Here is a 16,153-nt window from a genome sequence, read left to right as displayed (position 1 = left end):
AGGGGCATATCGTTCCATATGTTCAGAATTTTCTAGCATTGATTTGTTTCTTCGTATGTTATTTTAGAAAAATAATGAATTATTTTTTTCATTACTTTATCTGTGTTGGAATTAATAAGCGAGCAATAAAACAAATAAAATGATAATAATATTTTAAGTGTTTAATAAAAATAGTTGAGTAAAATTTAATTATGTATTTTTTTTTATTTGAACTATTAATAAGCTTAGATGGAAGATAAAAGATAAAAATAAATAAAATAAAGTACTTTTATTTTAGTATCTATTAATTCTTACTCGCATAATAACCACTCAGCCCGATGGATCTTCTTTAACATGACAGCGTACCAAACACTTACAATCAATTGAAAGGTGCTACTCAACCATTTTTCACACCATATTTCGTGTGAAATTGATGTAAATGATTCAATTTGGTAATTTCACACAACTTGTATGGTCAAACTCATTAATATTTTTTACCGTGATGTATTTGCCACCTCTGAATTCCTGATATGAACTGCACTTATTTTTCAAAAGAAAAACTCATTTATTATCGTGTATAAAACAAACCTTTGTTCATTATTTACTCGCAAAAAATAAGCAAACTATTATTTTAATATTTAACTTTGTAAAACATTTTTATATTTTAGTACAAAATGATACTAAAATATAAAATAAAAAATGACATAAATATTATAAAGTTAAGATTATAAAAAATCAATTTTACAATTTTATGAACTAAAATGAGTATTTAAGCCATGAAAAATTGAAAGAAAAAAGTTGACAAAAGAAAGTAAGGGAAAATATAAGACAGTCGTGATTTGGATAAGAATATTCGACAAAATAGGTTGGCGTATTTGTTGAGTTTTAAATGAGTGAATAAGTAATGATTAATTCTTATTTTATTTTATCTAACAACCACCCTTAAACTTAGTTAGATTTTATTTTAAATTATAATAATTTTCTCCATGTAGCATTAGTTATGAAAAACGAGAATAAATAATACCATATGCAAATAACATTATGATGGGTTGCAGACAATTCATTACACTTCCAAAATAATAGTTATTCAAAATTTTATATAAAATTTAATAGTAATCAAATATCGCAAGGTCCAAGAATAAAATTAAAACTAAAATTATTTTCTTAATTTCAAAGGGAAAAAAATAAATTATTACAACAAATTTTATATTTTTGCAAATAGAAATCTTGAACTTTCGTTATATCCTAATGAATCATTAATATCTTACCATTGTAATAACAGATCCTTCATTAACTTGGGGTTAAGTTATAAATCGTACACAAATCTATATCTTTTGTCAATAGATATCTTGAAGTTGCAAATAGATATCCGACCAACAGTGAACAGAACGGCTTTATTATAACTAGTAAAATTTTAAGGAGGGGGACAACATGACTGTCTAGGACGTCTATTTGAAAAAGAAACAAATTAAAATGATTTATTTTTAAAAAAACCGAATACGTAAAAAATTGTCAGAAGGTAGAAAAATATTGAAATTGCACGATTGAGCATATCTGAAGTGCACATGCTTAAGGTTTCAGACAATATAAAGTCAGAAAAGGCATAAGAAAGGTCGGAAATATTTACCAATCATTAAGCTCTGGCCAACATGCAATTCATGGGACGAAGTTGTTTAAATGCAAATGATATCCGGAGGATGAAGCGCCAAGCAGATGGCATTACAACTTAGCAAGGCTGAGATGGGAACCCCAAAGATAAAAAGCAAGAAAAACCTATGGAAAGATGTTATATACAAAGTTTTCACTGTGTCATTTGACACCAAATAAGATTGAATTCTGAAGGGATGTCAATTGGTGAAATACCGATCAACAAGTTCATTATAGATTCTTTTTCTACATCTACCTGACTGATCTACAGGATCCTAAGATGAACTGTATATCTACAAATTTGTTGGGTATGTCAAAGAAGGATTGGACATGCCTAACCAATGCCACCTCCATATCTTTCTCTCTCTTCCTCCTGATTCTCCCAGAGACAGAGGAAATGAAATTTTAACCCTGATCGAAGAAATATCAGTTTTAACTAGAAGAAATCATCAAATGAACCCTCCTTTTCAGTTTCAGATCCTGAAAATGCAACCATGGAGAAAAGGAAAAAGACACACTCAGACATATCTCATTTTCATTTTCTGTAAATAACAAAGGGACAATTTAAACAAGAATAAAAACAAGATAATCAAAATAAGCCATGTTCTTACTGTTTCTTCTATGGCAATTTACTAATATCTTCATCCTAGATGCATATAACTGCGTTGTTATAGAAAGTATTATACAACCACAATCTTTGATGTTCCACTGTAAACCCCAGATACGCTGCCAAGGTCTCAAAAGGAGTGCTTCTGTTCTTATTTAAAAAATTTATATTTATGTTATACGTCACAGGCCTTCATAAAGAATGGGTTTACTCCTCTGACTACCGAATTATTTTATCCCGGTGCAGTAAGTTCAATGGGAAGATAACTAGTACATTGACATTTGTGAAAAAGTTGGACTGACCTGATCCATCCCCTGCTGTGATATCCTGGACTACTAGCTGAATAGGATTTGGCTTCGGGGAAGAAAAAGCTTCTGGATTTGAAACTGGAGCTGGAAATGTGAAATCAGAGTCTGTGGATGAAGTATCAGAGTTACTGGAAGCAACATCAACCCTAGCAATAGGTCGAAAAGTTGAACTCAATCTTGATGAAGTACTCAAGATCATCTTCAGCTCGGCAACTTGACTTGACATGGAAGATATCATCCTGATACACACTAATTCAGATCTAGCATTAATCAAATAGCATTCAGTTTTAGAAGTCATAATTAAAATCGTAGTGATGTCCGAAAAGGGAGACAATGTAAACAACTTCATTGATTGCCACCATAGCTACACCCTCTTTAATTTTATTCCCTCAGGTTATATTTTTCATGTTTAAACCATAGTGTCCGTTAAGGCCCAAAAAAGTACGGTTTCTTTATAAGGTAAATCTAGGCCATTGTTTTAATTGTTCCAAATATGCATTTGAACATGACTTATAGTACATCGAACATTTGATTCTGGTCTTCCCAACAAATATTAAAAATCTATGGGTATTTATATAAATTCCAGAAAATTTTCTAGTTATGGAAACAGATCTTTCAAAAGTAAAATCATCTAACTTCCTCATAAAGCTAGGCTGACTTTCTTCCAAAAGGTCAACTTCTACCTACCATACATAACGAAGTTCTCAAAATATTCATGAAGGGGATGACATACTAATGGAAAACTCCAGCAACAGCCTCTGAAGTGAAGATCAACAATATTAATAAAGGAATGAAAAACCATTTCCATCTCTCAAGCATTGATTTTCCCCATTCTTACAGAGGAAGATATTTTGGGGAAAATTATTTTATTTTTATTAAGAAAATTAGTTTCAGAGTTGTGTGATACATTCAATTCAAAGGATGATGCCTAAAGGGAATGAAGCCCAACTTACTCTCCTTCCACAGCTTTGCCATTTTCCTTTCAATTTATCAACTGTCCAAACATGACATCTTTAACAAACAGACTTTAAAATTGTTTACCATTATGCTTTAATTTACCTAAAATTTATTGACCCTTGTAGTCCAACTTTGTAGGTATTCTTCTGGAAGATGGAATTGTTTATTATCATCAGATATTTCTATAGAATTCAATTCTATAAGTTTTCCAGGTCAGTAGCAAGTAATAAACAAATTGATAGGATCAAATTAAAAATAATATTGGAAAAGCAAATGACTTATCAACATATGTTCACCTTGAAACAACCAGGTCTTAATAGTGTGTACGTCAGCTAAGACTACTTTTGAAAAAACAGCTTGGATCCTTTCAGCACCATCATTTGGTTTATAATTAATTGTGCAAGTTCTATATTCAGTAGAAAAACAATATATAAAACTTCGTAGTAAAAGTACATAAGAACAAAAACACATGCAATTATTCTGGGGTTGTCTCTCTCCTTCCTCTACTATATTCCTTTTCCTCTTTGGTATCATGGGCTACGATTTCTCAAAACTTTCAGTACAGTATCTTAAAGTTCTTTGATGCCAACCACAATTGTAGTTTCATCCACTTAACCAAGATCGATCTTTAATGTCGACCTTTATTACGTGGGTTACGAAGGTGAAAGTCTAATTTCAATTGAAAAACAATTCCAAAACCACCTTAAGTACTGTACCCAAATTTTTTCCTATGATGTAACCATCATCGACAAATCTTGGTATTGGTAAATCAAACTAAAATACTAAATGAATCCTCAAGGGAAAAATATTAATACTACCTGTTCAATGAGTCTTGAAGCTGATATACTCTTTTTTCAGTTTCTTCTAACTTTTTTCGCAACTCTTCGTTAGATCCTTGAGCTTCAACATATTTCCTTTCATATTCATCAGCTCTTTGTTTTTCCGCCTGTAACTTGACCTGGGCAAAGCAATAATAAGATAAAACTTCGCAAGTTTGAATGGAATAACTACAACCATAAGTCAAACCCTGTTACACACAGGAATGTGTGGAAGAGAAATATATTCATTATTGAAATGTAGAAAAGAGAAATAAACTATAAATAATAAAATATAATATTGATATACACTGTTTAATGATCCATATTTATACTAGTAGTGGAATCCTAAACCTATTAAATAAGGAAACAAATAAAAAAATATATTTATTGTTGAAGTGTGGAAACCATTCTTAAGAAATCATATAAGATACTCTAAAATATCAGTTACAACAATTATATGATGAGATATTTCACAAAGATGGAGCCAAAGTGTCACTGGAGGTGGCAGGGACAGAGGGAATGATCATCAACGGGAAGTCGATCATAATGGACTGCTGGACTGATTACCAGCAAGAAAAGAGGTAACTTTATCATTCCTGCCCACCCTCTCAATACCACACTGGCATAAATAAAACACCACCACAAAAAAGGGAAGAGAAAAGAAAAAATGTTAGTAAATTGATGTTGTATAGGGTTGGGAGTGGCCGGAATTTTGTGTGTGGCCTATGGGAAGAAAAGAATCGTGGACATAATGACATCATTACAACAGAGTTATAGAGTTTAAAGAACTCAACCATGGAAAAATGTTGGGACATGTCATGGAGGCTGCCTAGTACCACTCTAATAGCACATTAACATGTTGAAATTATAGGGATTAGATAGAGAAGGAGGAAAAGAGAATAATAGAATATCAATGGTGCGTAATTATGTGTCACAAAAGACAAAGAACTAAACCTTATTTATACCAATACTAAACTCCTAATCCTAACTAAGAAAAAGGAAACATAAAATATAGGGAAGGTTGTGAAATACAGAAACCACTTCTAAGAGATAATCTACAATCGTGTAAAATATTCTAAGATACAATACTGATATTATGAGACGTTTTATAGATATTCTAACAGAGGTAATAGATAGACTAAGTTTACCTTCAAGTTTGTTATTCCTACAGTAAGAACCTCAATTTTTTCAGAGTCTTTGAGAGGACTAGAGGAATCCATGATAGCTTCAATGCTTCCATCATCTTGTAAAGGACTTGAGGATTCTTTTCGGAAATAATTTGAAGATTCTTCCACAGAAGGATTTTCATTTTCCACTGATTTCTCCAAAACCTGGCATTCCATGATAGCAAACCAGTTCATTTTGTTATGTCAGCAGCAAGGACTTCAAGATAGTTATGTTACGCTAAAAGGGTCCTTCAGGTTTTTTGTACTCATTGTTGTCAGTGCCATTTACAGCTCCTAAGACAAGAAAGTAGTCTTCCTAAATGCTTTAAACTATTAGGAGAAGCTCCACAATAGTTTTCAATTATATCGCTAACAGTTACAAATTCGTTTACTTATAAGGCTGATTCGTTGCTACTAATAATTATCAAGACAGAGAATATAAAAATTGCAAACATAAATAAATTTAACAAAAAGAAAAATTTTAAAATATACAACCTTCTGTTCATGTTTATCACTGGAGTGATTGACATTTTGTGAAGTGATTGTTTTCTTAAGTTTCTGATAGTCGCCGAGAGCTTTATGTCGGCGCCAATAGGACTGCATTTTTTTTTTTTTTTTCCATTCCTAAAATTTCAGACAACTGAAAAGTATTTAAAACAAATATATTAACAACACAAGAACAGCTCACCTGAATTATTGTTGCAGCACTATTTCGCTTTTTATATCTCAATTTATCATAAGCACTCATTAGTCGAAAACCTGTCTGCAAGACAATGGCAGAAATCTTTATTTCAGTGTAACATTTCCTGGCTAGTGTTCCACGCGTATACTTTTGAATTCTGATTGCAGCTGCTTCCCTCTTCAAGAGATAATATGATCTCCGAGCCAATTCTCCTAAAAGCCACAACAATAAGTACTTAATGAAATAAATTGATTAAATGAAATACAGTAGATTTTGTATGCAGAACTTCTTAATTCTTTTTCAGAGTCCCATTGAAGCAGTCAGAGCAATCAATAAAGAATTTATGAAAAAAAATGACAGATTGAATTCCATAAAAAGGCTAAATTATTTATGCATTTCATTGGCTGATAGATGTAGCAAGCACCATAAAGATATTAGGAAGATATTGATCTCCATACCATGGTTTTATAGTTCAGTGTCAATTATAGAATGTTTAGACTATTTGGAAAGAGCTAGAAGGGAAAAACAACACAGGGCCACACAAATAGCGTCATGAATGGATGCTAAAAGAAACAATTCTTTTTCTACAATAAAAGGCTTTGTCTGTAGAGATTGTAGAGTTTTTCTTTCATGTATGTGTGTGGAAGTCCATTTGAACTTTCTTTTTCTGCTCACTCAAAGACCATTAGCAGAGTTTCTTTCATGTTTCGCTCTGAATATGATATATGACAATATTATATTCTTTTCCCCACTCTTTAGAGTTGGACATCAAGATAATGCACTGGTATTCTGGTGACAAATTATCACTGATTTCGAAAAATATGAAAGTAAAAGGACCAGTAATTTGAATAAAATGAAGGTGCATCTCAAATTTTACACTTCATTGTTTTCTGCCCATCGAGATACTCTGCCTCCGAGTAACCAAAGCAGATATACACTAAGCTTTTTTACCTATGCATAATACAAAAAAGACAAATAACTGACCTCTGCAAATGGATTGGACAAACACAGAGGACTTTCTCAATGCAATATATGTTTTCTGACTAAAATGAGTTTTAATCTGCTTTTGGATAACTGTTGCGGAATTGCTAAGCAGGCATGCTCTCCGAGCATCCAATTCAGCCATCTGACCAGCTCTTAGGAATATTTGAGTTTCCCCTATCTGAAAAATTAGCCATATCACAAAAAGTTCTGCTGAACATAAAAAAGCATCCAGCATTGTGCAATAAATTTTGGTCAACATATGTGTATCAGAATACGCATCCTTCATCATAAGTGAAGAGTAGTTTACAAATTTCATTTCATTGCCCCACTCAAATGGACAAGTACCAGAAAAAGAGGAAATATCACCAGTATCTAAATAGAAGCAAGTCAAATTTTAAAGGATGACAAATTATTTTAACTGTATACTTTTAAACAATATAAAATCCAATGGATTTTCAGCTCTACCTGATAACCTGTCAGCCCAATCTTCTCCAAAATCTTTTTACACGAATCCTTTTCATCAAAGCTGCGGAAGTGTAGATAATTTTCCAGATGTAAACCAAGTAAGCAGAAAGGAACGGTATCAAGATTATTGAGTAAAAAGAACATGGCTAAAATTTGCATTAAGTTGCACTTACTTCCCTCGAAGAACCTCCGGAGCAAGAATGCCTAATCGATTTAGAAATTCATGGAAGGTCCAGTGAGTGGGGAATCCAGCACACTTAATTCTTACTGCTTCAAGAACACCCTACAATATCAACAATGGGTGAAAATTCTACAAAGTTAAGTTTAATTAAAGCAAGCAATGGGCTGTTGGCACCTTTAATTGCCTATTCATGTTCCTCATGTGACTTTTAATTGCAATTTCTAATTGTTCCATATCAAATATGAATAGACAAATTGGTATACAATTAAGGTTTGACTGAAAAAAAAACCTATTTAATTGAGACAAATTAGGAAATTGGTAGTTAATAGAGAATGTGAACAGGAAATGGAAGTGCCAATAGTCCTACCCAAAAGCAAATATGGGACAACTTAATTCCCAAATTTACTTACACCAGACCGTAATTGTTGGATGACATTCAAATTCTCAAATATGCAAGGTTTTAATAGAGTATTTGGCTTCACACATCTAATATAGTGCGGCTCTGTCAGATTGAGTGTATCCATCAATTGTTGTAATTGTAGCTGCACAAATTAGTACAACTGTAATAAGCTTTCATCCTTTTGATTGCAGTAAGGCTTATCAAATAACATATTTCCTTCTGACAAGGTAAAGAATCATATTTTAGATACCTTAAAACGAGAACCAATAGAAGAAAATTTAGAAGATTTGGCTGTCTCCTCAGAAAGTGGAGGAAAAAGGCCTGATACAAATGAACATTTGGAAGCACTTAGAATTTCTTGATGTTCAGGAACAACATAGTCTTTGTTTTTGTCTAAAAAATGCTCAGACTGATACTGAACCTGAAAAAAGTGAATAAATAGCAACTTTTAGCAGAAAGCCGCTGTTAAAATAATAACTTGCATAGCAACATTGAAGAATCAAACTCACCTCCCCTGCATAATGAACAACAGTGAAGTCTGAGCGTGTCAATTTTGGCTTGATGAAGCGTTTGTGATCTTTGAATGTCTGATAAAGCTTTTGTGCAAATGTTTCATGAGTTGACTTGGGAAACATACTGCAGGCAGATCGTATCAATATGGGTATTAGTTATTCAAAGAAATTCAAAATTGTAACTTTACACATTGCCTATAAACAAATTAAAAAATATAATCGATGATTTCGGTAGGAGGAATTATCAAGAAACAACCCTAAGCTAAGACAGTGTACTATTTTTCTTGGAAAAGTTGCTAGTAAGCAGGAGACCAAACTTACCCACTCTGTCACCTCAAATTCATAAGAATGAATATCAATTCCTTGTAGAACCAAATATCAATGTGTCACATCACATCCCATTACTTGCAGACATCTTAGACTGATATTTTCTAGAACAGTGACAAATGACAATCATTTTAAAGATATAATGCATAGCCGAGTTATATAGCATATAGTTATTTCTTGCCACCACAAAATGATTCTCATTTCTCTATTCTGCTCTCTTTTTCCAAACACAAATGCATACACAGTATAGTAATATTAGAAGAATAAAGAATTTCTTCATACCAAGCTTCGTCAAGAAGAGCGATGATTCCACCCGGTTTCTGAAAAAGAAGACATCTTTAGATATCAGTGTGGTGAAATTCTGAAAGGATATTCAGAGGATACAATCCTAGAAAATTCCAAGACAAAAATTTCTTAAATACTTTAAAACAAAAGTCCTGCGTATAGCAAAATCATGTTGTGAGAAGCTATCATCATAAATGTCTTGACAATAGAATGGCTTGTTGATGATAATCTTGGAATCTTTCCAATACCATGATTGACAAAAGATAACCCCCTCAAGGCTTCCATTCATCAAATAGAAGCATATATGATCCTTTGGCATGAATAATGTGTAGTGGTGTAAAATAAGACCAGATCTAAATGCCATCAGTTGTAAGTGTGACCAACCGCCAGACATCTAACTCCAGCAGTAGCCACATGCATTCACAGGTAATTTGTACTAAACAATATCTTAACCTAACTAGTTCTCTTCTACATTAAGAAATGATTATAAAATCGATCATGTAAAAACTTTCATTAATGTGAACAACCTTTCATTCAAAGACATTTAGACTCAGTTAACAACAGTTGATGATGAGTGTTTTGCAAACAAACAGGTATTCACAAAGCATAATCAGAATACTTGGTTTGTATCAGCTATACTGGATGCCTAAGTAATCTACATGAAGTTGTGGTTGGTTACAATCAAGTATATATTGTACATCAAGAAAATGCTATTTATCATACTTCATAAGAATTTTTATAGCCAACAATTACGCAAGCAATTTTAATTATTTTTCTCTAATGAAAGAAGAACTTATTCAGATAAAGGAATAGATACATAAAATAAGGATGAGCAATCCTCCTGAAATAAAATAATACATGACAAAAAGATACAAGAGAATCCATGCAATACAAAAGTCTATAAATTCTCCTTATTCTCTTTGAATATTGACTGCTGGGATGCCTTTTGTCAGAAATAGAAACCATTCTTAGTCTATGCATAAAGTTTGTAGGATATTTGGTTCTTGAGGAGGCATCAAGAGCTTCCATGATCAAGTGGTTAAGAGATCAATCCTTGTTGTGCCCATTATTCATGATTACGTTAAATTTGAGCAAAAAGTAAAATACATTTCAAACCTATGTATAGGGCTCATGTGTGAGGGGTGTGTGATATAATCCATTTTTGGACCTCTGGTCCTCCACTTGAGCTTAAGTTTTTGTGAACCTTGACACTTAAAGTAGGCATGAGAAAAAAACCAAAGGGAATCAAGATTTGCCCCAAGTAAAGTGACTGAACCAAAAATGGCAGCTAGCCGCTAGTAAATTTGGCAATTGTTTAAATCAAGATCAACAATTGGACCAGAGATGTGGTTCAGCAATTGTTTGCCTAAGACTCAGTTTAAAAAAGATTACTTAAAAAAAACAAATAATAAAGTAAGCTTTCACAAGTTTCATTGATAAATACCAAGCCCAGACCAAAAGTTTGTAGAAACCTTTTCAATGAGATCCAGTACATCTTGATTATCTACAAATTCTAAGTAGCTCCAGTTAATCCCTTCTTTTGTGTATTCCTCTTGCTCCATCTTAAACACATGCTGCAGGACATCATTGACATTAGATTGCATGTTAAGAGAATAGTTACAGTTGAAGTTGTCAAATATATGAAAAACTAACCTCATACCTGGTTGAAGTGTTGCTGCAGCTTTTCATTTGTGAAATTAATACAAAACTGCTCAAAACTACAAAGAGGGAAATAAATATCAGCTTAGATTTATATTATTTACTAAGGTATCAAAATGAAAGGGAGAGCTTGTTTTGCAAATACATATTTTCCAACTCAAAATAGCAATGATATTGAAGGAAAAGGTTACTACTGAGGATAAGGAGTTCAAACCACCTCAGCTCGATGAAGTAAAAGTAAAGAAGCTTGGGAGCAATAGAAATGCGCAGACATATAAATGCACATATATTTTAACAAAAAATGGATGTTGATTGAATGTGGCCTTGTGTGTACACACGTTTGTTTGTTTCTTCCTAAATTAGAAGAGTATGTGAACATACAATAGAAAGATTACATTAATAAAATATATTCTCACCTATTTGTTTGAAAGCTTTCAAAGCCATATATGTCAAGAACACCAATGAGACACTTTGAGCTAGGATCCTGCCCAATGGAGATATTAATTTTATTGACTAACCTGGCACATAAAAAAACACATAATTGTATTTGATGTTTTTGTTTGCTCCTTTAGTGAAGTAAAAAATCCCTCAGACTTAAATAGAAAATAGAAGTATGTATGACAAAACCATATTACCAGTCAAATAAACGAGAATATAGTGTTTTGGCTAAACCATCTCTGCCAACTGTTGCACCAAGAGGATCAAGACTTCTTTTGATGATTTCTTCTGGGGTAATCATCACACGCTCACGAAGTGCACCTTCCAAAGCATTAGGATCACACCTGAAATATGAGTAAATTCAATGGATAAATAATAGTACTATAAAGATACTGCAAAGTGATAACAGCAAAAAATTAGCCATACATGAGAAGTTCTGCTGTTGTTTGGAGATGGAACTTGGATTCTTCACCTTCCAAAACTGATGAATCATTTTCTTCTGATTTTGCAAACTTAATGTTTCCAAGATGAAGAATAGCAGCTACAACTCGGAAAATTGCATCCTGAGAGGAGGAAGTGAGGTGAGATATTACTAATTTTACTTAAAACTTTTGTTTGGAGGGGCAGCTAAATGAATTACAAGAATCACTAACAAAATGTCATAGTATTACCTGTTCTTCCTGACTGATTCCCACAATATCCATGGCTCTTTTGGTGCTAAGATACTCTTGAGCAGCATTAACACCAACTAATTCATAGCAATTGGATTGATTAAGGTAATGAAATGATCTAGGATCTCCCAACTTATATTTCTCCTTTTCCTTAAAAAAAATCAGGATGCCACCAATAAATTTATATAGGCCATAAGAATGGCAAGTAGAAGATCAAGCTTTGACTTTCCTACCTCAGGAGGAGAAGCACAAAGAAGGTAAAAGCAGTGATAGTTACGCTCAGGATCTGAGATCTGGCAAACGCGAGATCTCTCAAGCAGATAAGTTCTAACAGCTGCACCGGATATTCGTCCATACTTATCAAATTGAATCTCAACAAATTTTCCAAAACGGCTGCAAGAAAATAAAACAGAAGTACAAAACTGCTACTTGTTATTGAAGTCACTAATTTATAAATGAGAAAACATCTTTATGATGCCAGGTACTTCTCAGTGACCATGAATATAAGTAGCATGACCTTGACAAAAAATAAAAATAAAAACAAAAAAAATTATCTTTTATTTCCAAGAAGAACTAAATTTGTTCCCCCTAAAAAATTCATGATGAACTAAAAAGCATTGAATATGAAATTAAACCATATACTAGAAATCACATTCATGGAAATGCAGGTAGAGAGATGAAAAATTATAGTTTACAAGGATATACTTATCAGCATCACACACATTATGAAACACATCAAAAACCAAGCATCATAGAGCATAACCAGAAATCTCTTACCTGGAATTGTCATTTCTAACAGTTTTTGCATTACCAAATGCTTCAAGAACTGGATTTGACTGCATAATTACAATTTAAAAACTTTAGGGGAATGATGCGTTCAACATTCACTAACAATAAACCATGAAAGAGGAACTAATGACCTGTCAAAAGAAGGGTAATCCAAACCAGAATTTTATCTAATAGGAAAAAAATGTAAGGTTTCCTATTTTGTATATAAAAATATATATTATTAAATATGAGGAGAATACAAAAAAAATTACAAGATATTGAGAAAAACAAAAAGTGAAAGGCTGGGGGAGGAAGCTGAAGTAGTTTACTTCATGATCTAATCACAACCAAAATCCAGACATTACGGAAATATAGTGAGTCTATTTCAGCAGATTCTCTCACTTGATATTATTCCACTTTCCAACTAGTCTTGTTTGATTGATCAAATACCTATTACACATTCAACTAGTGTCAATTAGGCCAGATCTATCTGGAACTTGAAGTGAACTATTAAATTCATAAACAGAAAAAAAACAGTATCTACATTTCTCAAATGAGGCAGCAGCATGAGGTACCAGGAAATATTAACCATAAACCAAGATTAGTAATAAATAAAATTCAATAATTTATTAGCTAACGGCTATTATTTATGCCTAAATATCTTCCCATTTGAATACATTCTTTTCATTTTTCACTCAATAATGCCAGTAATACATTTTATCTTCATTATTGTTTTTCAAATGTTCTCATTCTTGTTCTTTTAGTGTCTTCGACACTATGTTTCCAGGCACCACTATGTTGTTCTGACTTTGGCCAAGAGCAGGAGCATGCAGCTTTAAGCAATGGCCCTGTTTATTTAAGATTATTTATTGAAAAAAAACATTCTTTTAAAAAATAATCACTTTTCAGCTTTTAAGCTGTTTGGTTAAGACTCTGAAAAAATCATAAGTTGAAATTAATCTGATTCTAGCTTGTGTAAATCAGCTATTTTGAATAGCTTTTAGAAAACAGATGAAATTATAACTAACCATGAAAATAAAAAGTACTTTTATAATGGTAACCAAACAAAAATTAGCTTCTAATTTTATAAAATCAGTAAAAATTAATCACCTTTTATACATTTTTAAATTACCTTTTCAAAAGTTGAAACAAATGAGGTCAATATGTCTCAGTATAAGTCACAACAAACATGTAGAAACAACAGCAATCATAATCCAGAGTTAGATAACCTTCTTACTTCTAGAACTTGTTTTTCAACAGTCCGTCCTTCAGATACAATGTGACCACCCAAATATGCCAGGTATTGCATAAGCATTTTGGTGGTTTCTGTCTTACCAGCACCACTCTCACCACTAACCAGAATACAGTTGCTTTTCTCCTCAGTAATCATTGCCCTATTTAAGCAAACAGTCAGCAATAAAATACTATTTAAGATGGAAAATTTGACAGTAAATTCAGGGCAAACTCACCTATATGCTGCTTCAGCAATAGCAAAAACATGTGGGCTCAAGTCTGCAATTGTTGCTCCCTTGTATTTTTTCATTACATTAGTTTCATAGAGGTGTGGAAGACTTTGGAAAGGATTGATTGCAATGAGAATATTACCAGTATAAGTCTGCCATGATGTCAAATATCAAATTATTATTAAAGAGATGTCCATAAGTTGCAGTTCGTTTTTGTCTTCCATAAAAGGTGAGCAGTAACTGATTTCAACTGAATGTGAGCTAATCTTACATATATTTCATTGATCTTGTATCTACTTTCCAAATTATGCAGCACTCCTGGCTCATGCAAATAAGCAAGCTTAGTCATGTCATCAACTCCGTCAGTAGGAGCCTCCATATCCTTGGGATGTAATTTTGATAAACGGGAAACAACCTAATGACATGGAAATAGAGTAGAAGATAATTGATCCAGATTACATGAATACATATGTGTGAAGCAATTTTACCAATGTGAAGTAAAATGAGTTGCATTCTTAATCTGATAAGGCACACACCTCTTGACAGAAACAAGTGTTCAAATAGATTTCTCCAAGGAATTTCTTAATTTGCATTTTCATAAACTTATATTCTCAAAAAATGAGGAGTGACGTAATTCTGAGTTGCATAAACATAGAATGGTTTCGCAGTCCTTGGATATGTATTCTGATATCTAAAAGCAATGAAACTTCTCATCGATAATGAAATGTTGACTTTTAAATATGAGACAGCCTATGTGTTCTCTCTCAAATCATAGATAACTAATATAACAATAAAGCAACAGGTATAGTTCTTTCTAGCACCATTTAAGGCTTTCCTTCCCACAAAGACAAGGACTAGAAAAATAAAAACACAAGAAACCAGGAAGGGACCACCAAAAACCATTGATGCTAGTCAACTGGAAAATAATCAACCATTTCTCCATTCCTATTAAATAGGAAGTGCAAATTAACCTGTAAGATCACTATACTACACAAGAACAGAAAAAAGTTATTATGGAACTTACACCTTTCTTTTATAATTAAGGAAAAATAATGCTGTGCCCTGAAGATGTTCACAGAAAATGTTAAAGAAAGCCTCATTTATGGATATTATAGTTTTCCAGTCTACCTTCTGCTAAGTATTTTAAGGACAAGATCCTCCTCAGAAAATCATAGCAAATATACATGTTACTTAAAAAATAAATACGATGACAGAAACATAAATGAAGAAGGAAGTTGGAAAATCCTTAAAAACTAGAACATAACAAAGTGGAACTAGAGTAATTAGAAGCATAAGACTGAAAGGCTGTGACCTAGAAAACATCTCAATTTACCATCTTCCCATCGCTAGTTTGAATTTCAGCTTCCTCTCCATTAATATTCTGGATTTGTCCATCAATCCAAACTAGTTCTGGATCCTCAGCCCAAACATGAGAACCAACAACAATGTTTTCTGGAATGCCCTGTATCATTTGTAATCAAAAGCATTAAGAAAGTTCTTGATTGCAACATTATAAAATTAAACATTCAGTTTCTATTTCTTGGCAAGGAAGAAATGTAGAACCAAGAAAAATACACAAAATTCCAACACGATTGATCAATTATTTGCATCGATATGTATCACAAAGAGCAGTCTGTATATCATTCCATTTAGTCAACTTAAAATAACTTTCCGGTGTTTTATCCATATCAATCAACATATAAAGATAAATGCCCAACAGAGTAACAGAGGGTCAATTTGCTGCCTCTGACACTGAAGTATCTTTTGCATGTACCATGTGATATTCAACCAGAAACATTTTATGCTCCGGGGATATGGAGTTTTAAGTCTATTTTG

The 16,153-nt window shown here is 32.7% G+C and overlaps 1 protein-coding gene across 1 annotated transcript; it reads right to left on the bottom strand.

Annotated features, from left to right (window-relative positions):
* Positions 1–1,993: 1,993 nt before the first annotated feature.
* LOC113873895 (myosin-9) lies at positions 1,994–15,668 on the bottom strand. The gene is made up of 25 exons (XM_027512259.1): positions 15,651–15,668; positions 14,589–14,732; positions 14,324–14,469; positions 14,092–14,248; positions 12,864–12,922; positions 12,320–12,479; positions 12,087–12,236; positions 11,842–11,978; positions 11,613–11,759; positions 11,394–11,495; positions 10,979–11,036; positions 10,791–10,892; positions 9,316–9,353; positions 8,704–8,830; positions 8,445–8,615; positions 8,205–8,336; positions 7,787–7,896; positions 7,614–7,674; positions 7,149–7,326; positions 6,171–6,376; positions 5,978–6,079; positions 5,465–5,647; positions 4,317–4,456; positions 2,536–2,780; positions 1,994–2,106 (listed from the first exon to the last, which is right to left on the bottom strand). The coding sequence occupies exons 1-25, from the start codon at positions 15,651–15,653 to the stop codon at positions 2,063–2,065; spliced, it is 3,102 nt and encodes a 1,033-aa protein (XP_027368060.1). The 5' UTR covers positions 15,654–15,668; the 3' UTR covers positions 1,994–2,062.
* Positions 15,669–16,153: the final 485 nt, after the last annotated feature.

The sequence above is a fragment of the Abrus precatorius genome, unplaced genomic scaffold, assembly GCF_003935025.1.
Source record: "Abrus precatorius isolate BTA unplaced genomic scaffold, Abrus_2018 Scaffold7, whole genome shotgun sequence".
Classification (NCBI taxonomy): domain Eukaryota; kingdom Viridiplantae; phylum Streptophyta; class Magnoliopsida; order Fabales; family Fabaceae; genus Abrus; species Abrus precatorius.
Note: the sequence above shows the minus strand (reverse complement) of the source record. Positions and strands in the feature narration are given on the sequence as shown.

Excerpts from the sequence above, each read along its gene's own strand:
- LOC113873895 (XM_027512259.1), bottom strand. Across the intron at positions 11,037-11,393 it reads GAAAGCTTTCAAACAAATAG|TTTTGAGCAGTTTTGTATTA; the intron begins GTGAGAATATAT and ends CCCTCTTTGTAG. Across the intron at positions 6,377-7,148 it reads TGTCCAATCCATTTGCAGAG|GAGAATTGGCTCGGAGATCA; the intron begins GTCAGTTATTTG and ends TGTGGCTTTTAG.